The sequence below is a fragment of the Hemicordylus capensis genome, chromosome 11, assembly GCF_027244095.1.
Source record: "Hemicordylus capensis ecotype Gifberg chromosome 11, rHemCap1.1.pri, whole genome shotgun sequence".
In the NCBI taxonomy this organism is placed as follows: Eukaryota; Metazoa; Chordata; class Lepidosauria; order Squamata; family Cordylidae; genus Hemicordylus; species Hemicordylus capensis.
In genome coordinates, this window is record NC_069667.1 from 12,201,384 (window position 1) to 12,228,232 (window position 26,849).

Below are 26,849 nucleotides of genomic sequence, written 5' to 3' on the forward strand. Positions count from 1 at the left end.
TCCAACTGGCTCCATCATGGAGCCAGTAATCATATGGGTGGCTGATCCGGCTGCTCAGGGCAAGCTGACTGCTCGTGTGTGGGGAGAGTGGGCCAAGCAAACCCCCTCACGGCTCTCCGCACTACTCATGTGGAGAGCCTTGATGTTTCTTTGCCCCAAAGGGACTCAAAATAAAAAGAAGGGAGACACCAGCAAGAGCCACAGGAGGGATGCTATGCTGGGTTGAGTAGGGACAGTTTTATCTTTGCTAAATATACACCACTAAAACTGTGCCTCTTTGCCTAGTTACAGCAGGTATGTGAGCCTCTTTTCATCAGGAATGTAGCATGAAGGGAAAGGATTAAATGTCTCCTCGCCATGCATTACAGCTAGGAAAAAAAGAGAGAGACAGATGCACCAATGACACATTTAGTATCGTATCTGATTTGACTGTCCGTGGACTGTGTTTGGGTAAGACCGTCCATGTGACTAATCCAGGATGGAGAAAACAACAGCAGAAGCGGGGTGGGGTACAGCAGCCAAAGCAACTGGCCCCATATTGGTTTTAAGAAAGGTGAGTATTTGCACATCTCATGGTTTGGGGGGGGTTGGGGTTTTTTGGGGGGGGGGGAAATGTCTACCCCAGCAAAACTGACATGTGCAACAGCCCTAATTGTGAATCATATTTGTAGCAAATACATACCTGCTCACATATCCTTATTTTCCCATTCAGGTGAATGGGAATTCTCAAAATACCAGGTAGAAGAACTATTATATTTTCTCATGTGTGAATACCTGGAAACTGTGCTTGATATATATGATATATTTTGGAACTACAAAAAAATGAGTGGGAAAATAGAGACCTGTTGGCAGGTATGCAGTTACCCAGAGGAGAAGGACTCCAAATACTACCATCAACTCCTTAAAGTTACTTATTTGTCTTCACCTCAAGATATGACAAAAGCATAAATGGAATCTTGAAGGTTGGGGCGGGGAGGTCTTTTCTCTCCAAAAGACTGACTCAATTACCTGTCCAGCCAGGCAAGCAAGTTCTTGGCAGCACCAATCAGGTCAACAACAGAGGTAAGAAAATCATTTGGCAGTCTCCGGGACGCTCTCCCATCATAATGGCCACTCCTCCTTCTACCCGTTATGAAGTTCTGAAGATTTTTGGCTGACGCGTTCAGCTTGTGGGAAAGAGTCCTCAGGTTTTCGGTCTCCAGGCCATAATTCTGAAAGCAAGCAAAAAGATGGGTACAGTTGTAATGCAGGCAACCCAATCACTACAAGCATGTTATATGTGCTTTGATTTTGCTCAACGTCTGAGCCACAAAAACCAAATTTATCTATTCATTTAGGTTCACATCTCATTCTATCTCATGGCTTTGACAGAATACAAACAATTTCTCTGTGTAGCTGTATTTCAGCTAATAGTCTGAACTGTGCAACTGCTTTCATGGCCCTGTCGGGCAAGTTGCTCAGATACCAACTTAGAGGAAGGGGCAATATCATATCCGACACAGACCCAAATACCAACCTGGAAGGGGTAAAAATAGAGGCCCCACATAGACCGGGTTCATCTGCAATCCAGCCTGGAAATAAGCCATTCAGGAAGGAACTGGCAGTCAGTTTCAGTCACAGGGGGCTGAAATCCAGATCACCTGAACAGGAGCCACAAGAGGAACCCCTCCCCCTAAATGCCCAGCACCCCATGCTCATCCTGTTCACTTTGCCTGAAGTCCCACCAGGAAACTACAGATCATTGGAGGAATGCGAGAGTCCAAGCCTGTGTGTGGTACCTTAAGAATCCACTCACGACCAGTAAGGAAAAGGGCTTGGCTTGGATATAGAACGATATGATAGAAATTTAGAGTTGGAACTTGGAGGTCTTCTAGTCCAGGATTTCTTAACCTTGGGCCCCCAGATGTTGTTGGACTACAACTCCCAGAATCCCCAGCCACAAAGGCCATGTCTGGGGATTCTGGGAGTTGTAGTCCAACAACAGGGGGCCCAAGGTTAAGAAACCCTGTTCTAGTCCATCCTCCCACTCAGTAAATGAAATGGCTACAGCATCCCTAACAGATGGTCAACCAGCCTCTTTTTGAAAGCCTTGAAAGAAGGTGATCACCCCCCTCTTGCACCAAGGTATTAGGGCTCTGTTTGACTCTGGCAATTGCTGGAATGAGGCTGTTCTCACGACCAGCCTAACCCACCCTGGAGCAGTCCAGCCAGGGTTAGCCTGGTCATGAGAAGCAGAGGGATCCTCATGGATCCCTCTGCTCCTCGCCTGCCTAACCCTCTTAAGAAACCCGGCAGTTAGCCAAGGCCCAGATGAGTTCAGTCCAAGGAGACACACACAGAGACAGGGACAAAGAGCACGCTTTCCCTACGCAGCCTCCCAGCCCACACCTGGCAATCATGAGAATTGCCTTGTTTTCTGTTTTTGAGTTATCTCGTCCTGCACATTGTTTCACTAATTTTTTATCCTTCTGCTTGTCTCATTCTGATTCCTGCTCACTGCATCTGTACCCGCAGATACCTACATATAAGTCTGTATTGCCAGTTACCCCCCTGCCTGTCTCATGTGACTCCAACCTGTCCTCAGTGGGCTTCATTCTTCCCCCATGTGCCTCAAGCAGCCATGAAAGGACAAACAGCCACAATATTGCAGAAGGGTGGCAGACCTAAGGCCTCCTAGCTGTTGCTAGACTACAACTCCCATCATCCCCAGCCTCAATTGTTGGAGTTGTAGCCCAACAACAGCTGGAGATCCTCAGGTTGGCCAGCCATGATACAATACAATGTATACATTATAACCACCTCCAGGAATGCAATCAGTCTGAATTCCAATGCTCTGCTGGTGCATTTCATTGGGGGGGGGGGATTATCGACAACCCCCACACCAGTATTATCACATAACCCCCAAATCACGCAAAAACTCCCAAGAGCAACTGCTCTCACCTAACACATTCAGACTTGACTCCCCCTCTCACGGTGGGAGGGGGATCAGAAAACAATAGTATGCCAAAGTAATTGTTAACATTACAACATTCAGCAAATGCTTATGGCATGACTGTATGGCATCCCAGTACAAGCCATTTACCAACACGCATCGCTGAATACCTGACAGCAACTATGAGCAACAACATACCTGAATATGTATTATTCTGTTTTGCAGAGGGAGATTGTTTTATACCTAACTGTCATACCAGAACAATGAAGGTGGACCTTGACAATCGGTTTCTTCCAAATAGAACCAGATGCAGATTGGCTGATGGGTGGTCTTGCATTGGGTGCTTTGTTTTTCTTTTACCATAAAATATAATTTAATAAAGATTAGGATGTGGGAAGAGTTTGCTTCCTGGCTAGGATCTAGAATTGTAACCAAGATAGTCCATATCTTGGACTAATAGTCTCAAGGGCCCACTTGGTTCTTTGTTAATGTGCTAGGGGACCAAAGAGCAAATCGCTGTGGATGGATGTCTTCCTTCAGGCTCAAATCAGAGTGGCTTGGGGGGAAATGGGGAAATAGCTTGATTTATTTCTGAGCCAATCCAAACTGATGTATGAGCCCCCAAACTGCAACTCTCCCGGACAGAGAGGAGGGAGTGCTGTTGGGTCGCTCCTTGAGTGTGGAAATGTGCTGACCTCTTCTTTGGTCCCTCGGCTGCCGGGAGTCTGTCGGCTGCTGGGTGAGAGGAGGGAGTGCTGTTTGGTCACTTCTCGGGCAACCACATGCAGGCGTGTGGACCTCTTCTTTGGTCTTTTGGCTGCCAGGGGTCTCTCGGCTGCCGGGCAGGAGGAGGGAGTGCTTGCTCCTCAAGTGACCACCTGCAACCTCTTCCTCAGTCTCACTGAGTGGCCACGTGGGCAGGTCGAACACGCCAGGCAGCCGAGTGGAGCTGAGAGCTGAGTGGAGCGGCGTGCAAGGAAACGGACCCAATTTTGCGCCTTTGGACAAGCGGCATTGAGTGGAACGTCGAGGGAGCAAGCAGCCGGGGGCTTTTTCTGGACCCTGGTGATATTAGAACTCAGTGTGGGGGCTCCTTTAGCTGGTGGGGAGTGTCACTTAACAGGGAAACATTCATTGATTCAAGGGAACTGGTATTGAATGGGGAGCCTTTATTGATTGAGGTTGGGGGTCTTATTAATTGGGCATTAATTCATTGGGGGGCATTTTTAGTTCGTTGGAGGGTATTTATCAATTGGGGCAGTTAATTCATTGGCAGGCCTTTATTAATTGGGGTAGTTGATTCATTGGTGGTCATTGGTGGGCACTGGTGGCCACTGGTGGGACCCCTGCTAACTTGGCAAAGAGGCACCTTTTAACATGGTGATTCTCTTTTATTTAGCAGGAGGAGAGTAACTGGCCCTATCCACTCCCAGCACAGCATCCTTCCAGTGACTGTTGCTGGTGTCTATCTTATGTTTCTTTTTAGATTGTGAGCCCTTCGGGGACAGGGTTCCATCTTATTTGTTTGTTATTTCTTTGTGTAAACCGCCCTGAGCCATTTTTGGAATGGTGGTATAGAATGAATAAATTTGTTAACTCAGTGGGAAGCATTTATTAATTCAGTGGATGGTGTAGTTTAATTGGGGGCATTCATTAACTAGGGGCATTTGTTGAATTCTTTGGGGCATTCTTTAAATTCATTGCAGGAGGCAGGTTTTAAATTTATCTGCAGCATTTAATAAGCTAGTTGGGCACCACTGGGCAGCTCACTGGGGGGCCATTTTATCCCACTGAGGATAGTTACATTACTCAGAGCATTCGCTGGCTATTCTTGACCTTGCTGAGTCATGCCATTGAGGAAGGGGCCCAGCAAAGTGAAGGGCAAGAAGAAGGCCCCCACCCCTATGTGGCTTCCAACTTGGCCCAGAGATCCTGAACCCTCCTCTGGTTCAGAGGATGAAGGGCAGCTGGTAATGGCAAGGATCTTGTCCCACTTGGAAGCTTTGGAAGCCAAGAGGAAGGGCCCTCGGGACGAGGGTTCCAAGACAGTCAGGAAGGAGGGTGCAGGGAAGGCAGGGAATTGATCTAACAAGCAGCTACAATTCTTGCAGTCAGTTGAGGCGAGGCTGGATGCACTGGCGAAAGACGAAGGCGAGGTGACTGGATCAGCGGATGCTGCTGGACCTGTGGGGTCGCCAGATCGGACCACTTTGGATGCAGATGTAGGATCATTTGGTGAGCTGGGGTTGGGGCTATCCCCCTTGGGCCGGGCACCTAGACAATGTCTGGGATGGAATGACAACATGGCTGGTAGGACCAGGTTACTTGGCCCCCAGCGTGACAGGGACTGCTGGGGAAACAGAGAAGAAGGCAGAACCAGCTGCCCAGGAGCAGCAGCTTACACCTTGGGAGTTGAAGTGGGGTGTGTGATAAGGCAGCAAGCACAGACCCAGGACAGGTAGCCAAGGGCAGGGGATCAGTGGCAATAAATGACAAAATTGAACACTACTCCCAGGGGTGGGTGTCTGTGCCACTGGGCGATCACTTGCTGCTGGCCAATAAGGAAAAAATCTGGAGGAACGAATATGTGGAGATGTTCTCATTGTTGCTCCGGGAAACAGAACCCAGGGATGGGGACAAGGGAGACCTGAAAGACAAGGAAAGGCTCAGGTACAAGGCGGTTGACCACAACTGGTTGAACTGGCTGGTCGGGTACATGGTGTACATGGGGGTGGTATTGCAGAAGCAGCCAGCACGGGGAGCATCTATGGTGAAGTATCTAGACCATTTATCATGCATTTTCGGAGTTCAGTGGGCCTGCTTGGGCCTGTTATGATGAGGCGTTTAGGATATTTGTTTTTCCAACTTTAAGGTCCGGCTGCGTAAGGCCTCCTGCCTAGTGGCCTTCTTTGGTGTGTTGTGAATCAGCGAGCTGGTCGCCACTTCCAGGTTTGATGTGTCGGCTCAGGCCCTGTAGTACGAGGATGCCCGGTTGGAAAGGGACAGGGTGGTGTTGCACTTGCGTCGGGCAAAGAACGACCAGAAGGATAGGGGTGCTACCATCACCCTGGCCGAGGGGTCTAACGTGGGCCTTTGCCTAGTACAGGCCATGCAAGCTTACCTAGCTGTGCGTGGGGAGGGCTGCGGCCAGCTATTCCACCATGCAGACACAACACCCTTGATCCGCTTCCAGTTCTGGGCTCTGGTAAAGGATGCTTTGAGGAGGGTGGGCCTCGACTCAAGAAAATATGGCACCCACTCTTTTTGGATAGGGGCAGCCTCTTTGGTGGCAGCAGTGGGGCTGCCTGAGAGCTGTATCCGGGAGTTGAGGAGGTGGTGTTTGTCCACCTGCCACCACTACATATGCCCTCTGCAGCAGTGGAGGGTGTGCATGTGAGGTAACAACCTGTTTTGTCTTGCAGACCGTCTGTGACTCCCTTGCCCATTGCGGGTATTCATCTATGGGCACAGCTATGTGTTTTGGGCCAGTCAGAGAGCTCGGCAGACCAGCATGGGTACTCAGTTGGGCCTTCCGGGAGTGGCAGAAGTGGATTGGATGGGGTGCCGAGGAATGCTGGAAACCTTTTCCTTCCACTACTTGAGGAGTATGCCACCTCAAGGGGGACACCACAGGTCTTGGTCATTCACCTGGGGGGCAATGACACTGGTTTGCTACAGGGAAGGGCCCTGATTCTTTAGGCAATCAAGGATTTATGAGGCCTGGCCACCAGATAGCCGGATATGCGGTAGATTTGGTCTAACTTGCTTCGGAAGCTGAGTTGGAGGGGTCAGGGGACCCCTGTGCTTCAATAGGGCATGCAAGAAAGTGAATGGGGAGATTGGGAGAGTGGTCATCGCCCTGGGTGGGCAAGTAATCCAGCATCCTGACATCAGGGTGCAGGACGCAGCACTTTATGGGGGGACAAAATACATTTGTCCAACCAGGGGAACAATTTGTTCCTCCAGGTCTTGCAACGTGGTCTCTAGAGAGTGCTCTCTGGGTTGGGGAAGTGGGGCTAAACAGATATTTGCCCCACTTCTGTGGCAGGAGAGTGCAGGTGTTGGGTAGGTAGATTCAGTATCGGTGTTTGGCTGGAGGGGCAGCTGGGGTGGGGGTGGGGTCAAGAAACAGCCCTTCAGAGTTTTGGTGGCCTGGAGGGCTGGGAATGGCCTCCACTCAGGGGGTGGCTGGTCTTGTGGTAGCAAGCATGACTTGTCCCCTTAGCTAAGCAGGGTCCACCCTGGTTGCATATGAAAGGGAGACTTGATGTGCGAGCACTGTAAGATATTCCCCTCAGGGGATGAAGCTGCTCTGGGAAGAGCAGAAGGTTTCAAGTTCCCTCCCTGGCTTCTCCAAAATAGGGCTGAGAGAGATTCCTGCCTGCAGCTTTGGAGAAGCTGCTGTCAGACTGTGAAAACAATACTGGGCTAGATAGACCAATGGTCTGACTCAGTATATGGCAGCATCCTATGTTCCTATGTGGCACAACTCACCGGCTCAGAGCTTTGGCGGCTTAGGTTTGGGGTAGGTAGGGCCACCCCACCTCAGCGGGGGAAGCCTGGGGATGAGAGGAGGTCAGGACATGGCACCTAACCCTTTGCCCTGGTGTGGGATGGCCCTCACTTGGAGGGGCCACAACACAGGAGGAGTACCTGCATTCTGATTAGTTAGGGACCTCATTGCTAGTTTTTAATCTGCTGTACAATAATAAAGTGGCCCTTATTTACTCGAACTAAGCATGCCCTATCTTCATTGGGGCCTGTGGGTGCAAACTACATTTCCTAAGGGCTACTTGTACTTGGGAAGGGTTGGGGGAGACATTTCTCCTTCTCTTTTTCTTGCCACTCCTGGAACAGCAATAGCAGCAGCCAGGTAAGCAGGTGAGAGAAAAGGGGTTGTTAGAGGAATGGGTGGGAGGGGGAAGAAAGGGAAACATTCCCAGACCAAAGTATAGGAATCTTGGCAACATCCCTGCCATGGACTGATGGTAGACCCTGTCCAATCTGTGTGGTAAAACTGAGTAATGCAGTTAGCCCAATATCCATATCTGGCCCTTCTCCAGCCATATAGACATGTTATACATTTGCAGCTAGGTGGCTAGGCAGGGAAAGTACGAATATGAAATGACAGCAAGATGTAGGGACCTAATTTAGCTTCCTAACTACTTCAGCCACCACTGGCATCCTAGTTGTCTTGTCCTGCTTGTTTTTCAGAGTCCCACTTTCTCCTCCATTCCCATGCTAACAAGGCAAGTCACTGTGTCTGCCCATAATTCATCTCCCTCTAGACACCCTGGGAACATGCCAATTTCCTATCAAGGAAGGCCATTATCACTATCAGGTACAGCAAAAGCAAACAACTTGGTGTTGTTGCAATTCAGATAAGTCAAGGCTGTTCCCTCTCTCAGCCAGACAATTCCCAAGTGCTGGATAAAATGGTGCTGCTTTGTCAGCCCCCTCCCCCCCATCACCACAAGGCTGGTCTAACATTCTCACCTCTGCATTAACAAGATGTAGAATCTGGCATGGAGGAATGTTAGAACACATGATGAAAATGGGCAGAAGAGGACCAGACTAGATTTTTTTAAAAAATTAAAAATCAGCAAGCAAAAATCAGCAAGCAAGCAACAGGAAGGTTGAAGTAGGCTCAGCACTGCCTAGCACAGCTTTTTAGCCCAGATTTTACCAGCAGGCTTCCTGCTCGTGTGTGAGCTCGGGCTGCTTCCAGCTGGGCCGCACACAGAGACAGGCACCTAAAGTGCCCATTTCCTGGGGGAATCCTACTATGCATCATGAATGTTACGCAGCACATTGTGGGATATCTGGAGGCCAGGATGATACATCCTGGCCTCTGGAGCTATGCACTGTGTCATGCAGCGCTGTTCATCTGGGAGCACAGTCTGTGCTCCCAGAAACATGCGGCCACTCATCTGGGAGGAAGGTGAGATTAAGCAGCCTCCTTCCCCACCCAGTCGTGTGAACGATCTAACTCCATAGGTAGGCACAGTAGTTAGAATCAAAGGGAACTGACACACGGAGACAGGGAATAAGGTGAACATCATTGACATAGTGAAAAACAAGACAAAATTTGGGAAACCCCACAGGTGTTGATCACGTACCAAACGTGATTATGCATAGATGACCAATAGGGGATTTGTGGGAAAGGGGGACTTAGAATGTAACCAATCTAGACTCTTGAAATTGGAACTGATGACGCACGGCCTGGAAGGCAACTGTGTAAAAGCTATTGTATGGGATACAGAGGCTGTCCTCAGATCTTCACTGGAAGCTGAGCAATGTCAGCTGTCTGACTAAGCCATTGCCCTATTTTGCTACTTTCTTCTCTGGATTTGTGATTGTTGGGGTTTGTGATTATTTAGAAAAGTACCAAGGAAGCTACCACTCCAGTTACAGAGTGCAGAGTTTAGTTGTTGCAGCTATTTAGAGAAACACTCATGGAGATCATTGTGAGACAGGACCTTCTGAGACAGAAAAGACCTATCCTATCTATCAGCTACATAATGAAGGGAAAGAGAGATGTTTCCATCTTCTCTCTAGGAGGAAAGGAAGAGGACTGACTCACTACAGGAAATATCTGAGGAGTCAAGGCAAGGGTTATAGAGCAGAGGCAAGCAGGGACAGGTAAGAAGACCCTCACTAGCTACCTCTGCTCCCAATGCCCCTAGTGGCCTTTAGGATACTTGGTGCAAAAGGTCGATGCACATCATGCACTGGAACTCCATCTCCAACACCCCTTCTCATCGCCTGTTGCACCAGCTCCCATCTTCTCATGAAGCACCTGGAATTTGTTTCTGGGCAGTGGCTTAGTCAGTCCATCTGCCACCCTCTCTTCTGTTGGGCAGTACTCCAACTGGACTACCCCTTTTTCTTTCATGTCTCGAACATAGTGATACTTTATGGGAATGTGCTTAGTTCAAAATTTCATCTTCTCCATCTGGTTATCCTCAAATATTATTTTGGGCTTTGGTTCCTCAGTCCCAAAGTCCGATAGTAGCTGGTGTATCCACACCGCTTCCTTGAACACTTCAGCAGCTGAAATATATTCTGTTTCTGTGGATGAGAGCTCAACAAGTGACTGCTTGCGGCTAACCCAACTTATGGCACTATCTCCATATAAAAACAGGTGTCCACTTGTGGACTTGCAGTCTGTTCTGTCTTTGGCCTAGTCTGAATCTCCAATGCTGGTATCTCCAATGCGTAATGTACAGTACCCTTTAGGTATCTTCCCAGTCTTTTGACTGCAATCCAATCGTTGTTGGTTGGTGAACTTACTTTTCTGCTCAGGATTCCCATTGCTGAAGCAATATCTGCCCTTGTTACTGTGGCTATATGCAGAAGTTTTCCAATTGCCTTTCTGAATTGATTGTTGGCTAGTAATGGCTCACTGTCTCCATCTTGCTTCCAGAAATTTGCATCCATTGGTGTACTGACTTCAATGGCATCTGTCAGTCCCAGGCATTCTAAAAGATCCTTTATCTTCTGCTTCTGGTTGAGAAGGAATGTCCCATCCCCTTCCCTTTCTATTTGGATGCCAAGGTAAAAGGAGATGCTTCCAAGTTCCTTCACCTCTATTTCCTTGTTCAGGTGCTGTACAATTTCATGGCTGTTTTGTTTTTCCTCATATGTAATAATCGAGTCATCAACATAAGTCAGGATGTAAGTCCATCTATTGTCTCTGAATCTTGAATGTTGGCAGGGGGTCAGCTTTTCCTTGCATGAACCCCTCTTTAAGTAGCAGTTGATTCAGTTTCTCATTCCACGCTCTGGCTGCCTGTTTTAAGCCATGAAAAAGCCTCTTTTGTAGTTTGCACACAACACAAGCTCCTTCTTTCTAGGTACCTCAAAGCCTGGTGGCTGTTGCATGTAGATGTCTTCCTCAATTTCCCCATGCCAGGAAGACAGTCTTTACATCCAAGTGGCCAACTTGCATCTTTCTGGCTGCTGCCACCATGCTGAGCAGTGTCCTAATTGAAGTGTGTTTCACAACTGGTGCAAAGGTCCCATCATAGTCCTCACCATAGAATTGGGAGTATCTTTTGGCTGGTAGCCTTGACTTGTAGCACTGTAAATCCCCTTCTGCATTCTGCTTGACTTTGAAGACCCACTTGCACTCCACAGTTTTTCTCCCAACCGGTAGTTCCACAAGTCTCCAAGTCTCATTTTTGTGCAGGGAATCAATTTCTTCTAATGCTGCCTTTCTCCATTTCTCAGCTTCATCAGCTGGCATCTTTTCTATATCTCGCCATGTGGTGGGTTCTTTTATATCTTCTCTTTTGGTCATGAGTGAAAGCCTTTTGGATGGAACCCCTTTGTTGGGCCTCTGTGAGTGCCTCAGTTCTGGCTCAGGCTATGCAGCCCCTTCTAAATCTGTATTCCCTTCTGAACTGTCTTCTGGTTATGGCACAGATTCTTTGGGTTCACTGTCTGGCTCTCGCCTCATGAGAGTCCACTCATGTGGCTCCTCTTTCACCTGGATCTCTGGAACCTGTTCTGGTACATCACCTCTAGTTGGCCCTTGTCTCCCATCAAAATACACAACATTGCAAGTTCTGAATTCTCCACTTGCAGGATCAAGGATTCTGTATCCCTTTTGGGCAGGTGGATATCCAACTAACTCTCCCAGTTCGCATCTGCAGTTGAGTTTGATTCTCTTGGCCTTTGGGACATATGCATAAGCCTTTTATCCAAACAATCTGACATGGTTTAAAGAGGGCTTGCACCCATGCCATAGTACAAATGGTGTCTTGCCTATTGCTTTGTTTGGCAATCTGTTTTGCAAGTAATTTGCAGTCATCACTGCTTCTCCCCAGAATTTATTTGCCAAGTCAGCATCACGTAACATGCATCTGGTTATTTCTAGTAGAGAGTGATTTTTTAAAAATCTTTGCCACACCAGGTGTGTATACAGGAATAGTTTCATGTGAAATCTCATCTTCCTTTAGGAATCTTTTCATGGCATTTGACATGTATTCACCTCCATTGTCTGACCTTAATCTCTGAGGCTTTCTTCCAAATTTGTTATTGACCCGTGCAATGTATTCTTTACATTTTTCAAACTCTTGACTTTTCTCTCTCAGAAGATATAAATAAGTAAATCTTGAAAAATCATCGATGAATGTGAGTATGTGGCATACTGTGTTCAAGTGGACCAGAGACATCAGAATGTACTAGCATGAGAGGATGCTGTGCCTCTGTCTGTGTCTGTTCAGAGAAGCTGGGTCTCACCCCTTTGTTAAAGAAGCAACACATCTTGTGGCAGCTTCTTGGCGTGACTCCACTTTAAAGTCCTTAATTAATCCATTTCCCCCAAGCTCATTTATCACATTTATTTGCCTATGCAGTAGTCTTTTATGCCATGCGGTAGAAAACTTCTTGTGTTTGCATGAGGCTGCAAGGTTTGCCTGTTCAGTTACACAGTCTAATTGAAAAAGACCAACTTTATGGATATAAGACGGTCATAATTAAATCATCATCTTTGGTGATGTAGCAAACTTTGTCCTCAAAAGTCACCTTTATTGACTCCATGTCCCACAGAGATCAAGTTACTCTCCATATAAGGGACTAGGAGTGCATCTCCGATCCAAATATTTTCAAATTTCCCATCAAATTGCTTGCAATATAGTTCAGCTGATCCTCTCCCCATCAAATAAAGATTGTTCCCATCAGCAACACAAACAGCAACTTTGTAATTTTTGTCTAAATCAATAAACAGTTCAGGGGAATTCAGCATATTTTGGGCAGTGTCTGAATCAATAATAAAAAAATTCCTCTCGTTCCTGGTTGCTACATTGAAACACTTGGTTCTGTGGCCATCTTTCTCTGTTTCCTGTTCTTTAAATCCAGTGTGCTGTTTGCTTTTCTGTATGTGAGAAACGCTTATCTTGCTTTCCATTGTGTTCACAGACTTGAGTGTTACCACACTCAAGAAGAATGTATATCCAGCTATTCACATTTTATAGATTCAAATAACATGTTGATGCAGTTTTATCAACATGTTCACCCCACCACCATCAGAATCCAAAGGCTTAGTATCTAATGTAAAGCTCTGAGGGGAGGTGGAGTGGCTGTGGTCTATAAGGATAACATCTCCCTCACCAGGGTCCCTGTTAGGGTATCAGACCATATTGAATGTGCGTACTTAAGTTTGGGGACCAGGGATAGATTGGGACTTCTGTTGGTGTACCAATTGCCCTGCTGCCCAATGGAATCCATTACTGAGCTCACGGAGTTGGTCATGGAATTCATGTTGGAGTTTCCCAGACTTTTGGTGCTGGGGAACTTCAGTGGTCATTTTGGTACCAATTTGTCCAGGGCAGCTCAGGAGTTCATAGTGGCCATGACAACTATGGGCCTATCCCAAGAGGTCTCTGGACCAACACATATTGCAGGCCACATGCTTGATTTGGTCTTCTACTCTGATCAGGGGGGTGTTCCATGGGTGGGGACTCCTGTGATCTCCCCATTGTCATGGACAGACCACCATCTGGTTAAAGTTGGTCTTACAACCACTTCCCACCCTCACAGGGGCGAGGGGCCGATTAGAATGGTCCACCTGAAGAGGTTATTGGATCCAGTAGGATTCCAAGAAGCCTTGGAGGGATTCAATGTTGGCTTTGCCGGTAATTCTGTTGATGCCCTGGTTGAGCCCTACTTGCTCACCAGGGCAGTAGACACGATTGCTCCGAAGTGTCTCCTCTGACCTGCTTCAAAATTAGGGGCTGAAGCGGCAAGGTAAGTGACTGGAGCGCAAGTGGAGAAAGACTCAACTCGAATCCAACAGATTACAACATAGAGCACATTTAAAGATCTATGCTCAGGCAATAAGTGCTGCAAAGAAGCAGTTCTTTTCTGCCCATATTGTCTCTGTGAGTTTATGCCCAGCAAAGTTGTTCAGGGTTGTGAGGGGAGTAGTATCCATCCCCCCTCACTTGAACCAGAATTTGAAGTCATCAGTTACCCGCTGTGATTTGTTTAAAGAGTTTTTTGCAGATAAAATATCTCGGATTCGGGCCGACCTAGATGGAGACTCCACAATTAATTTGATGTCTGAACTGGAGGCGTCCAACAACTCCTCTTATGCAATCCTACTGGATCGGTTTCAGTTTGTGACTCCTGAGGATGTGGACAAGCTGTTTGGAGCGGTGAGGCCTACCACTTGTTCTCTTGACCCTTGTCCAACATGCCTTTTTCTATCTAGCAGGGAGTCTCTTGTAGGAGGCCTGGTAGAAATCATAAATGCTTCTCTAAGGGAGGGCAGGATGCCTCCTTATCTTAGGGAAGGAATTATTAGACCTCTTAGATCTAATAATTAGGCCTGGGCCTTGAAGAGGCCATTTGCGCATGCGTGGCAGTGGCCAAAATGGCCGCTGTGCTGTGCTATGGAGACCTGAACAGGCCGAAAAGTGCTATAGAACTGGCTGTGGCAGTGATTATTAAGGCCTGCAGGGGGAGGGGGAACCTCCATGGACGCCCCCCCCACCGCCTTTGGCAACCTCCCAGAGGGTTTTTAAGGTAAATAAAAATAAATATATTTTTTTAAAAGGCTAGTGACCACCCCCCCCGGCCACCGGGGGTTGGGGGTTGGCTTCATGTTGAACTGAACCAGGCAGGGGGGCGTTCGGCTCAATGCCGAGCCATAAAACTGAATGGGCTTGATGGCGAGCCGTCAAGCTGGTTTGCAGATCCCTATATGCAGCAGGGTAATCCAAGTGAAATGGTAGCAGGCACACAGCCGAAGTCAGTCCCTATATATCCCAAGAGCCTTGCCTGGCTAACAGTGTGAATTCAAATTGTGGGATTTTCCACATGCATCACAAAAACAGAGGAGAAAGAAATGCAAACAAATGGAAAGAATTAAAAATGGCAAACCAGGCATACTTCAGAACTGGAATTAATTTTACTTGCTCTCCTGGTTCAACTGGAATTCTGGGCAGAGCAAACTAATGGAATAAGAAAGGCATGGGTTGTGTGTTGGGTGGGGGTGGACTCCACCCATCACTTGCTTCTAGTTCTCCATCAGATACCTACTCCAAGCCAATTCCACAAAATGTCATTGATTTGTAAAATCAGGTATCTTTGCGGGAGAAAAAATTTACAATTCTAGCGTGTGAATTGGCAAAAGGCCTGCCTCTCCCATAACATGCACTATTTCACTTTGTTCTTCATTTATCTCCTTCATTTTTTGTTTGTGCTTTTCAGTGATCACCACCACCAGAAACTGGGCATTTTTCACACAGGGCTTTCAGCTCACATGTCCTCCGGAACGGCAGGTGTGTGTTCACATATTGGCCACATTTCACCTGTGAGCTATCGGGGAGCACTTCACACATGATTCAGATTTTTAATTGTGCATTAGAGTATAGCCTGATTTATATCCAGGGCAAAAATAAATAAATCCACTTTTTGTGTTGGTTTTTTACTCGCAGTAAAGCCTGCTCTGTGAAAAATGCCCTGCTGAGAAGCAGCAGAATGACAACACTGAGAGACTGGTGCTTTTTGAAATGGAGGAACCGTAGATTATTCATGCGTTTTCTTGTTTTTTGGTGGCTGGTTTTTTTTTTGCTTCTCAGATAAAAGAGAGAATTCTTTCCAGCTACTTGAAGATCTTTTGCCGAAAATCCTAGTATTCATCAGGATGATCGCTAACACTGCCAAAGGAAGATATGAAAGCCAAGCACTTAATGAGTACAAAGTGGGAGAACAGCAGCATGGAGACCCCCAATCTGTTCCATGTCAACTGCATATGGTGCTGTCACCTTACAACACAGACCGGCATTTTCCTGTAAAAGCTCACATGTGGCAGGGTAAGCCAAGAAGAGCAAGCTGTGCTGATCCATTAGAGAGCAATTGACCAGGACAAGGGTCACCTTTATCAGAGCCAAGGGTGTGTAGCCCATTTACTGTATCTATGAGCTTTGTTTCCCCATGTGAAAACTGCCTAGTCACATCTGCTGGTAAAGGTCCAACATGAAGTCACAGGTTTCCAAACTGTTATCACAGATCTGCAAGAAAGGCGACAACTTGTTTCACAAGGTGTTTCACAAGGAATTGTCAGTTTCCCAGAATGGGGAAGCTAAGCTGGATGGATGCACAATAAGTTAGCCTGGCTTTACTTTGAAGAGGGGAAATGAGTGAATCACAGCCAGTTGACTTTGGAAATAGGCAACATGACAAGCACTAGAGAATAACACAAAATTATGAAAGGAAAGATTGTGCCGTTGAGTCAGTGTCGACTCCTGGAGACCACAGAGCCATGTGGTTGTCTTTGGTAGAATACAGGAGTGGTTTACCATTGCCTTCTTCTGCACAGTATGAGATGATGCCTTTCAGCATCTTCCTATATCTCTGCTGCACGATATAGGTGTTTCGCATAGTCTGGGAAACCCATCAGCAGGGATTCGAACCAACAGCCTCCTGCTCTCTACGCAGGTTGCTTTCCTGCTGTGTCATTAGGTGGCTTAATGCAAAATTAGGACAAGGGTTTAAAAAAAACAAACCCCAAAACCAGGGAATGCTAGATCTCTGAATTCGGATTTCAGTCAACTGTACCTGTGTGCTGTGATGGCAAACAAAGACTAGTCACTATTCTCAGCCGCTTGCACCATTTGGCTTCTGTGCTGTTTGGTATTTCAAGAATGTTACACTTTTCATTTCAGCCGAGAGACAAATACCAGAGAACGGAAAGGGCACCACACTATGAGCTGACTGATACATGGAAATAAAAACAAAACTCCTAACTGACAATGATATAAAGCTAATGATATTTAAAGTGAGTGTTTCTAAATAACACTGTGAAGCCAGGCATTTGAAATCTCTCTCTCTCTCTTTCTCTCTCTCACACACACACACACACACACACCTGGATATTCAGAATCACCAGATACTTGGCTTTTATGAAAGAAGCAGATTGTCAACATTCTGAATAACTCACATCCAAGTATCTACTGGCATTTTATAAAGTAGGTCAAATACTCTGCTCTTCAAAACAGATTCCCTCACCACTTCCTTCTAAAGCTTTGGGGAATGGAAACATAATGGAAACCAAATAAGGGGTGTGTGGAGCCAGGGTGGGGTCAGTGGCTGTCAAAGAGAAAGCAGAGAAGCTGGCTTATTTCGGAAGCCATGTCGTCTGTGCCATTGTGTCTTCTTGGGCAAATTACGTGTTCCCTAACATTGATGGGGAAAATAGTAAAGATGGCCTTTTCTTACAACCACCACAATCAGTAATAATTTTGGTTGATTAAGTTATGAATTAGGGCACACGCAAGAGAAACAGTTCATCTCTCTTCAGGTTCTTCAGAAAGGATTCCTCATGTCATCTCCACATTAGGCTTGTTCACAGAGGTAATTTTGGAGCTTGGACTTAAAAGGCTTTTGGAGGCCCTCCTCCCACCCACCCACACCATATTTTTAACACATTGCTAACGTGACCACATCACCCAGGACAGGCTAAAAATGATTTGGGGGCCCCCAGGTGGTGTGGAGACCCTGGACTTTGGCCCAGAAGTCCAGGGGTAAGAGTGCCTCTGCTTGTTCACACGGTCAACACTTAAACCTAAACAAGCGACAGAGCGTACCAGTTGCAGGAGAGTAACAGTGGGAGAGAGGGCATGCCCTCAACTCCTGCCTGTGGCCTCCCCAGAGGATGCTGGACCAGATAGGCCTCCTTGGGCCTGATCCAGCAGGGCTGTTCTTATATTCTTATTGAGATAGACAAAAATCTCTACTTCCAAGCTGTTGCTTACCACACGATTGTGGAAGGAGTCTCCGACCTTGGTTTTAAGTTGCAGACAATTAGCAAACATGAGTACACAAAGTTCCAAAATTAGGGCAGGAAACTTCTCCTACCCTGATTATAATTGTGTGAACAACCCGACTTGGTGTGTGTGTGTGTGTGTGTGTGTGTGTGTAAACACATAACCCTGTGAGGTAGGTTAGGCTGAGATATGTGACTGGCCCAGAGTCACCCAGTGAGTTTCATGGCTGAATGGGGATTTGAACTCCAGTCTCCCTGGTCCTAGTCCAGCACTCTAATCACTGCACCACACTGGCATAAAATTAGAGGATAGACTCTGACACAAATTCACAGGCAAAAGAGCTACCTGCAGGGAAACCCTTTTTTGCTGTCACTTAAACCAGTATCCTAAAAACCAGAGCTTAGAGACAGGTGTTCATGCATAACAAGTAGCACTTTTCAGCATAAGCAAAAGATGTGATGATCGCAATGTTAAAATGCAAGCTCTTGCATTGTTAAATGAGATGTTAAAAAAAAAAAAGTCTAATAAGCACAGAAAAATCTGCTTAAGGAATCCCCCATGTCAGGTGTTATTCATGCCCTGCCAGCCTTGTCACTCCACAGCGGTGTTTTTAATTGGGTAATGATGATAATCACATACTTCGTGGGCAAGAGACAGAGATACTTGAGTAAGAGGCAATTGAACCCAACATGACCTAATTTCTACAATGTCTTATCACAGAAACCCACTTCCATATAATTTAACTTCATTTTGCAGGAAAAGTGTCTAGTGGAATTACTGTTGACTGCTAGACTTACTACAGGGCAATTCTCACTATCCTGATTCATAACATTCAGTTTATTCAGAGTATGTCTCTGGTTGGTGATGTCAGGATAGAGCACAACGTTTAGCACACAATTGCATGAATCATTGCCCAGTCTATTAAATGTAATTTGGTGGCTCTGTTCTTTATTAGGAAAATTAATCCAATCCATTTAAATGGGCACATCAAAAGCCTAACTAAGAAGCTCTGGTTTACCCCTGCTGAAGCTTCTTGGAAAAAATCCAGCTCCTGCTACTCTAACACCCTTCCCTGCTTTCTGCCTAACACAAACATTTGATTTGGCCCTTATCCTATGGGAAAATTGCAAACATAAAATGGAAAGCTAAGATGAGTCAATTCATTCCAACACAGATTTTCTAGTGGCTATTGCTGGCGTTTCCCTTGTGTCTCCCCCCCACCGCCCAGATCATAAGCCCCTTTGGGACAAGGAACTTTTAAAATTCACGCTCAAAAATAGCAGTCTCCTGCTAAGTGAGCAAAGAGGCACCTTTTAAAAGTGGAGATTCTCTTTAATGAACAGGGGGAGAACAACTGGCCCTATCTGTCCCTAGCACATCATCCCTCCAGGGGCTGTTGCTGGTGTCTGCCTTATATTTCTTTTCTTTTCTTTTCTTTAGATTGAGGGCCCTTTAGGGACAGGGAGCCATTTTATTTATTTACTTATATCTATGTAAACCGCTTGTGGAACTTTTGCTGAAAAGTGGTATATAAATATTGATTGTATTTGTATCTGCTATGTAAACCGCTATTGTTGGAAAATGGCATATAAATATTATAAAAAGTGATTATGCAGATTGCAGAAGCCTCGGGGCTGGTCAGTGGCTGAAGAGGTGGTCTGAGGCATTGTGGTGCCTCAAGAGAGGTGTGGAATGCTGCTTGGCCCCACCCCCTTGGTGGGGGTCAGCCCCATTTGAAAATGGATCCTTCCATGCTCTGGAGGGTGCACAGGGGGTGGGGAGGAGGGGAGGCTGCCAGCAGTCTCCTCTTTTCTCCTTGTGTTCCTTGCAAGCTTGCACGGAGCGCGAGGAGAGGTGCTCGCAAATTTCAGACTTGTGCCACATTTCGGACTGCACATTTCAGGCTTGTGCTGAAGAGCTGCTCCGAGGGCGGCAGCAGGGGGATGTTGCCACCCTGCTGCCACTGACTCAATAATCCACCTCCTGAGGCAACCATCTCACCTCGCCTCATGAAAGGGCTGCCTAGATGGGAAACTGCTTGGGAATTCTGATGGCTTTGAATTCTGTGATGGAAGAAAGGTGGGACATAATAGGTCCATTCACACGTTATGTTCAACACTTGTACAACAAGTTTACAATGTACGCAGGTATACGTCTGTACACAAGTACAGTCATTCACATGAGAAGTGCACTTCCTGTCTGTACCATGCATTTGAAGGGCCTGTATCCAGGGCCACTTTCAAAATGAACCCATGCACAGTCATTCACATAAAAACACAGGTACAAGTGTACAGACATCTGTAAAGCGTAAGGTACAGACAGAGGTACTGATGGTGGGGCCAGGACCCAAGAGATGGTTTAGATCTGCCTGTTCTGGATGGGGTTACACTCCCACTGAAAGATCAGGTGCATAGCTTGGGAGTGCTCCTGGACCCCAAGCTCTCCCTGGTTTCTCAGGTTGAGGCAGTGGACAGGAGGGCTTTTTAAATCAGCTTTGGCTGATACGTCAGCTACGTCCATGTCTGGAGGTAAATGACCTTAAAATTGGTACATATGCTGGGAACCTACAGGCTTGACTACTGTAATGCACTCTATGTGGGGCTGGCTTTGTATGTAGTCTGGAAACTATAATTGGTGCAGAATGTGGCAGCCAGATTGGTCTCCTGGACAACACAAAGGGACCACATAACATTGGTTTTAGAAGAACTGCACTGGCTGCCAATATTTTTCCAGGTGAAATACAAAGTGCTGGTTATTACCCATAAAGCCCTCAACGGCATAGGTCCAGGCTATTTAAGAGAGCGTCTCCTTTGTTATAAACTCTGCCACCTGTTACGATCTTCTGGAGAGGTCAGGTTAGGGTTGCCACCGACTCATTTGGTGGAGATCCAGGACTGGGCATCTTCTGTGGCTGCCCCAGAGCTTTGGAATATGCTCCCTGCTGAAAAAAGAGCATCTCCTTCTCTGTTGTTTTTTTCAGAAAGATCCTCAAGACTCTCTTGTTCTTGCAGGCTTTTAATTAGAATTAATTGTAATAATTTGTTTTAATAAGTGATTTATGCTATTGTTTTTATTGTGTCTTTGTATTTTAAACTGTGTTGACATTTAAATATTGTTTTAAATTTTGTACACTGCTTAGAGATGTACATGTCAGGCAGTATAAAAACACGATAGATAGATAGATAGATAGATAGATAGATAGATAGATAGATAGATAGATAGGAACATAGGAAGTTGCCTTATACCGATTGAGACCATTGGTCCATCTAGCTCAGTATTGTCTACACAGACTGGCAGTGGCTTCTCCAAGGTTGCAGGCAGATAGATAGATAGATAGATAGATAGATAATAAGGCTCTTCTCACAATCCGTGAGAAGAGCCATGAGGGGGTTAGCGGGGAGAGTGGGCTTAGCCCGCTCACCCTGCAGACGAGCAGGGCGGCAGCCCTGGGCAGCCAGATTGGCCGCCCACATGACTGCCGGCTCCGTTACAGAGCCGATGGGGGCTGGGGGGATTGGGGGCCGCGTGGCCCCCGGAAGCTCCAGCATGCCCTGCGCACAGGGCATGCTGGAGAAACGCCCGAGCCAGGAGGCTGCTTTTGAGCCTCCCAGTCGGGGGTCTACTTGTGAGTTGCCACAGCGCGGAGCTGCACCGCAGCAACACATGAGTAAAAAAAACCAGGTTTGCAGAGCACTCACTCCCCAAACCTGGTTTAATGGCAGGGCTACTTTAGCGGGTTACCCACTGAAGAACCACCAGGCTCGCAGCCGAGCCTGGTGGTTCACACGATGGGAGAAAATTTATCCCATTGTGTGAATAGCCACAATGTCTGAATTGGGCGAATGTAATAAATGAATTGATTCTTGGAATTCTCCCCTTGTTCGTGGCTCTCCTCCTCCTCCTCCTCTTTGTTTTAAATATTTCCACCTTTTCTAGACACCTCCTGAGGATCCTGTTGCATAGGAGGCAAAACAGGCAGAGCCTCTGTAAAGCAAGGCAACACCTGCACGGGGCACTATGCACCAGCAGCGGCTGGTGTGGGAGCCACTGGGGGGTCAGCGGGAGGCACCGTTAAATGCAAACAAATAGGTGCCTACCTCTCCTCCCACCACACCTGAAAGCTATTAGGAACAGCAGCGTGCCGCCCAGCACCTGCTGCGGTGGAGAACTGGCTCTGCCACTCCGCTGGTGGAGGCCATTTGTGTGGCTAGCAAATGGCTTCCACGTATGTGCAGAGGCCAGCTGAGTGGTGGAGCTGATCCTCCACCACAGTGGGTGCTGGGCAGCAGCCGCTGCTTCAAATAGTTGTCAGGTGAGGTGGGAGGAGAGGTGGGCACCTACTAGTTTACAGTTAAAGGTGTATCCTGCTGTTTCCCCCCGCCCCCCGGCGGTGCCCACACAAGCCACTGCAGCTATGCCCATACGCTTGTATATCCTTACTCCCAATGCAGCTGATACTTTGTGCATGTTAAAATATAGAGCATGCACTGGCCAATGCTGTATTTTTTGTGCAGGATTCCCAGACTGGCAAGTGCATGAACCAGGAACACAGGAAGCTGTCCCATTCTGAGTCATAGCATTGGTCTATCTAGCTCAGTATTGTCTACCCAGACTGGCAGCGGCTCCTCCAAGATTACAGGCAGGAGTCTCTCTCCGCCCTATATGGAGATGCCAGGGAGGGAACCGGGAACCTTCTGCATGCAAACATGTGGATGCTCTTCCCAGAGCAGCTCCATCCCCTAAGGAGAATATCTTATCTCCCATTCAAATGCAAACCAGGTCAGTTAAGGAGACAATCCATGCTTGCTACCATAAGACCAGCTCTCCTTCCCTAAGACCAGCTCTCCTAGACTCACCTAGTCCTAGAAGCAATTCTCACAATCCATGAGAAGAGCTTCTGTTGGTTCTGCAGGGAGAGTGGGCTTAGCCGGCTCTCCCTGCAGACGATCAAAATGCAGTCCTGGGTGGCCAGATCATCCGCCCACATGACTGCAGGCTCCATCATGGAGCCAGTGAAGGCTGCAGGGATTGGGGGCCGCGTGGCCCCCGGAAATCCCAGGATGCCCCACGCAAACATGCGGGGCATCCTGGAGAGACCCCTGAGCCCAGGAGGCTGGCTGCAGCCTCCCGGTCGGGGATCTACTCATGTGTCGCCACACGCCGTGGTGACACACAAGCAAAAAAAAAAAAAAAGCACTTGCTCCATTAACCTCATTTAAGGGAAGGGGGAATGAGGCAAGTTAGCTGCCTTGGGAGCACCAGGCTCGCCTATGAGCCCAGTAGTTCTCACAATCAGTAGAAAGTGGGCTAGGCTCCCTTAGCCCACTTCCCAGGGACCGTGGGAATAGCCTCCTAGTCTGCTGGATATAATGTCCCCCGCCACCGCTTTTAAGATATAGCTTTCTCCCATTTGCTCTTTTTTTATTGAGAAACCTTTTCAGATCAAAGGGCACAAGGCCTCTGTATTCCTGTATTTCCTTTTGGCTACATTAAAATATGCATTAGGGCAGCATTGATTATATTAGGGAGAATTCATTTTTAATAAAAGATTTCCCTGACTTCAAAGACACCCAAGTTAGACTCTGAGCGACAGCATTTCTGTAATGCAAAGCTTGCGGGGGAATGCAAGGGAGACCGCTTTAAATGAGCTTTGTATTAAATATTAGCCTGGTAGGCGGAACAATTGGGAATATGAAGGTAGCAAAAAATCCCGGGCTGTTCTAAATTATGCAAAGCTGGCATAGCCTAAAGCCAGCACGGAAGCCAGCTGTGCAGAAGGCAAAGATAACCTGGCCACATCTTCTTTCTCCATGAGTGCTCCTGTGTGTTTTGATCTCAGAGGAAAGGTCACCTAGCAATTCTGCAACAGCTAAACACCACCTGGGACCTCCAACAACAGGCTGAATCCACAAGTAGTTGTCAAGATTGGCTTTCCAGGCCGATTAATATCAAGGAGGCTTGGCATGCTCAAATTAGGTCTTAGGAACGCCCATCTCTCAGTCCTTCTTCTCTGGTAGGCTCTCTTCATTATGCAGAGGTGGCTTCCCAGTGGTGTGATCTCCTGGATGTAGCTGCATGTGAACCATGAGGGGTCGACAAGCATCTTAAGGATAGCCCAACTCCCAAGTGTTGCCTTGTGGGAGTGCTTATCCCTTGTGCACAGAAATTGCAGTTGTGTTTGTCACTCCACTACTCAGAATCGAGCCTGTGGGTCTACCCTTAGCAAAAGATGTAAGAGCTGCAGTTTTGCACAAAAAGAGCAGGGGTATTGTAGGTTTGGTCATCAGTTAAGAACATAAGAACAGCCCTGCTGGATCAGGCCCAAGGCCCATCTAGTCCAGCATCCTGTTTCGCACAGTGGTCTACCAGATGCCGCTCAAAGCCACAGGCAGGAGTTGAGGGCATGCCCTCTCTCCTGCTGTTACTCCCCGGCAACTGGTACTCCTGCTAACTGGGCAAAAGAGGCACCTTTTACCGTGGTGATTCTCTTTATTTAGCAGGGGGAGAGTAACTGGCCCTATCCACCGCCAGCACAGTACCTCCAGTGACTGTTGCTGGAGTCTTTCTTATGTTTCTTTTTAGAATGTGAGCCCTTCGGGGACAGGGATCCATCTTATGTGTTTGTTATTTCTCTGTGTAAACCACCCTGAGCCATTTTTGGAAGGGTGGTATAGAAATTGAATTTATTATTATTATTATTATTATTCAGAGGCATCCTGCCTTTGAGGCTGGAGGTGGCCCACAGCCCTCCGACTAGTAGCCGATGACAGATTTCTCCTCCATGAAGTTATCCAAACCCTTCTTAAAACCATCCAGGTTGTTGGCTGTCACCACATCTTGCGGCAGGGAATTCCACAAGTGGATTATTCTATCTTTTTCTTAGTTCTATCTTTTTCTTCTACTTAACTGGTATTGCAAGTTACTTCAGACATTAGGAGAGGGTGCAAAGCAGCAACAAATTATTACTGTCATTTATGCACCACTTTTCTCCAAAAAGTGGTCTTTAATTTGTACACTGCCTAGAGATGTGTTTATCAGGTAGCATGGAAATATGATAGATAGATAGATAGATAAGATAGATAGATAGATAGATAGATAGATTCTCAAAGCAGTTTGTATGGAAAAGAATCATTCACACACTTGTGTAGATGTGTTCCAGAATTGCTTGCAAGGTCTCCCAGTCTTCACTCCTTCCATTTTTCAAAGGGCCTCCATGCTCTCCCTTGGAACTCGCCACGCATTGACATCTACGCAGTAAGTCGAATCCCCTTGCTTGCTTTTGTCACCATCAATCTCCATTACGGAACTTCCATTATCCCAGTCTAGGATCAACCAATCACAGAGCCTGGATTCATGCTCTTTCCGATCTGAAAGGGCTCTAAGCCAAGTGAGAACAGAGACAGAAGAGAGTGGTGGTGGCTGATGATGGGTCTGAGTGCATCTGTCAGACTCTGTGAACTTCCCGGTGCAGGTTATGACTCACTCATTGTTTCTACCAGCTACCAAGCCCTGTTCCTTCATTAATTTCAATATGATTTTTGTGGGAGCCCCATGCACAGCTCCATTAAGATGGAAACAGAATGGATAAGTGCAACATTGGGTGGATTAGATATGCCTGAAGCTCATTAAGGATGCCAGATGCTGAAATGCCATATCTGCTGACAGACAACGGCTTCAAAGTAGCCGCATTTCCATTTTTTATTTGTAATGGTTAAAAAGGGAGCCTGCACATCTCCCCACAGAAGTGGGGCCAAGCACACGCTTGCTCAAATTTCTGCAGCTGCTCTAAGCAAGCAATACGAAAAGGGTTGAAGATTCTGAAAGCATGTTCTGATCTTTATTTCATTTTATGTATAGGTGGCCCTCGTTATTCACGAGGGTTCTGTTCTCGGATATAGGTGTGAATATGGAAACCATGAATAACAAAAACTTACCCCTATAGGAATCCAGGGGTAAGGTTCCTACACACAAAAAAGGGCGAAAAAAAGTGGGGAGGAGACAGAAATCAAGTACTGTACCTTGCTCGCGACGTCTCCAGCCCCATAACCCACTGATTTTTCACGAAAAAAGTAAGAATTTTTTTTAAAGAGACACAAAATGGCTCTGCACTGTAAAAGGGCGGCCGGAAACTATGTCAGAAGTCATTTACAGGTCATTTACAGCCACTCAAGACCATGAAAGTGAGTTTTAGCCTATTTTCATACGGCGGATAAAGAAATCAGGTCTCCAAGACCTGTCCATGAGGGCCGCCACCTGTCTATGGTAAATCCATGCTACTTCTTTTCTGCTTTTCTCTTTAGCTTATTGCAAGGAGCAGACTATAAAGGCTGCTAGGAGAGAATAAAGGGTAACTAACCCACGCACTGACATTGTAACATTGGGCTGTGTATGAGTCAGAGCGCATCTGGCAATGTGGACTTAGTAAATCAATTTGGACATGCACCAATGGACAGTAATCAAGTTTTGTGTCAGCCAATAAACAGCAGCATAATGAAGCACCAACGCTTGCATTAAGTTTAATCACACCCAAGTTCTTCCCGCTTCAGAAGTTAGCACTGAGGCTTAAAGTGAAATGAACAACCAAGTGTCTGCAAAAAGATCAGTGACTGACATCCAGACAAGCGAAGCACTTGTGCAAACGTGTTACGCTAGCGCAAGCCTGTTGCACTAGGTCTGGAGCTTGTGATGTGCAACCTGTGGCATGCCTCATATGTCTTGCAGGCAACCTTCACACAGCTCTGCTACTACTTCTACTTATATACCACTTTTCAACAAAGTTTCCAAAGTAAAATTTTTCCATTTTACATGGGAAAATAAAGAATAAATAAATAAGACGGTTCCCTGTCCCAAAAGGGCTCACAGTCCAAAAAAGAAATATAATATAAATATCAGCAACAGCCACTGGAGGGATGCTGTGCTGGGGATGGATAGGCCCAGTTGCTCTCCCCCAGCTAAATATAAGAGAATCACCACTTAAGGCGCCTCTTTGCTCAGTTAGTAGGTGTATTGCACAAGAGTACAATAGCGCAATTTCAAACATCCCTGTGACTTTGTGCACCTCTGTAATCTTCATGCATGCTGTTCATTGCACAAGTGCTTTGCTAGTCTGGATGTCAACCTGTGAGGTTGTTCACACAATT

The 26,849-nt window shown here is 46.8% G+C and overlaps 1 protein-coding gene across 15 annotated transcripts in view; it reads right to left on the reverse strand.

The window, feature by feature from the left end:
• The window catches only part of LOC128335599 (connector enhancer of kinase suppressor of ras 2-like), a 443,349-nt gene that overhangs the window by 217,843 nt on the left and 198,657 nt on the right, over nt 1-26,849 (reverse strand). For all 15 annotated transcript variants that reach the window (XM_053274147.1, XM_053274152.1, XM_053274150.1 and 12 more), the window contains one exon: nt 1,009-1,211. In XM_053274147.1, the coding sequence (XP_053130122.1) occupies nt 1,009-1,211 (203 nt within the window). The remainder of the gene's footprint in view (nt 1-1,008; nt 1,212-26,849) is intronic.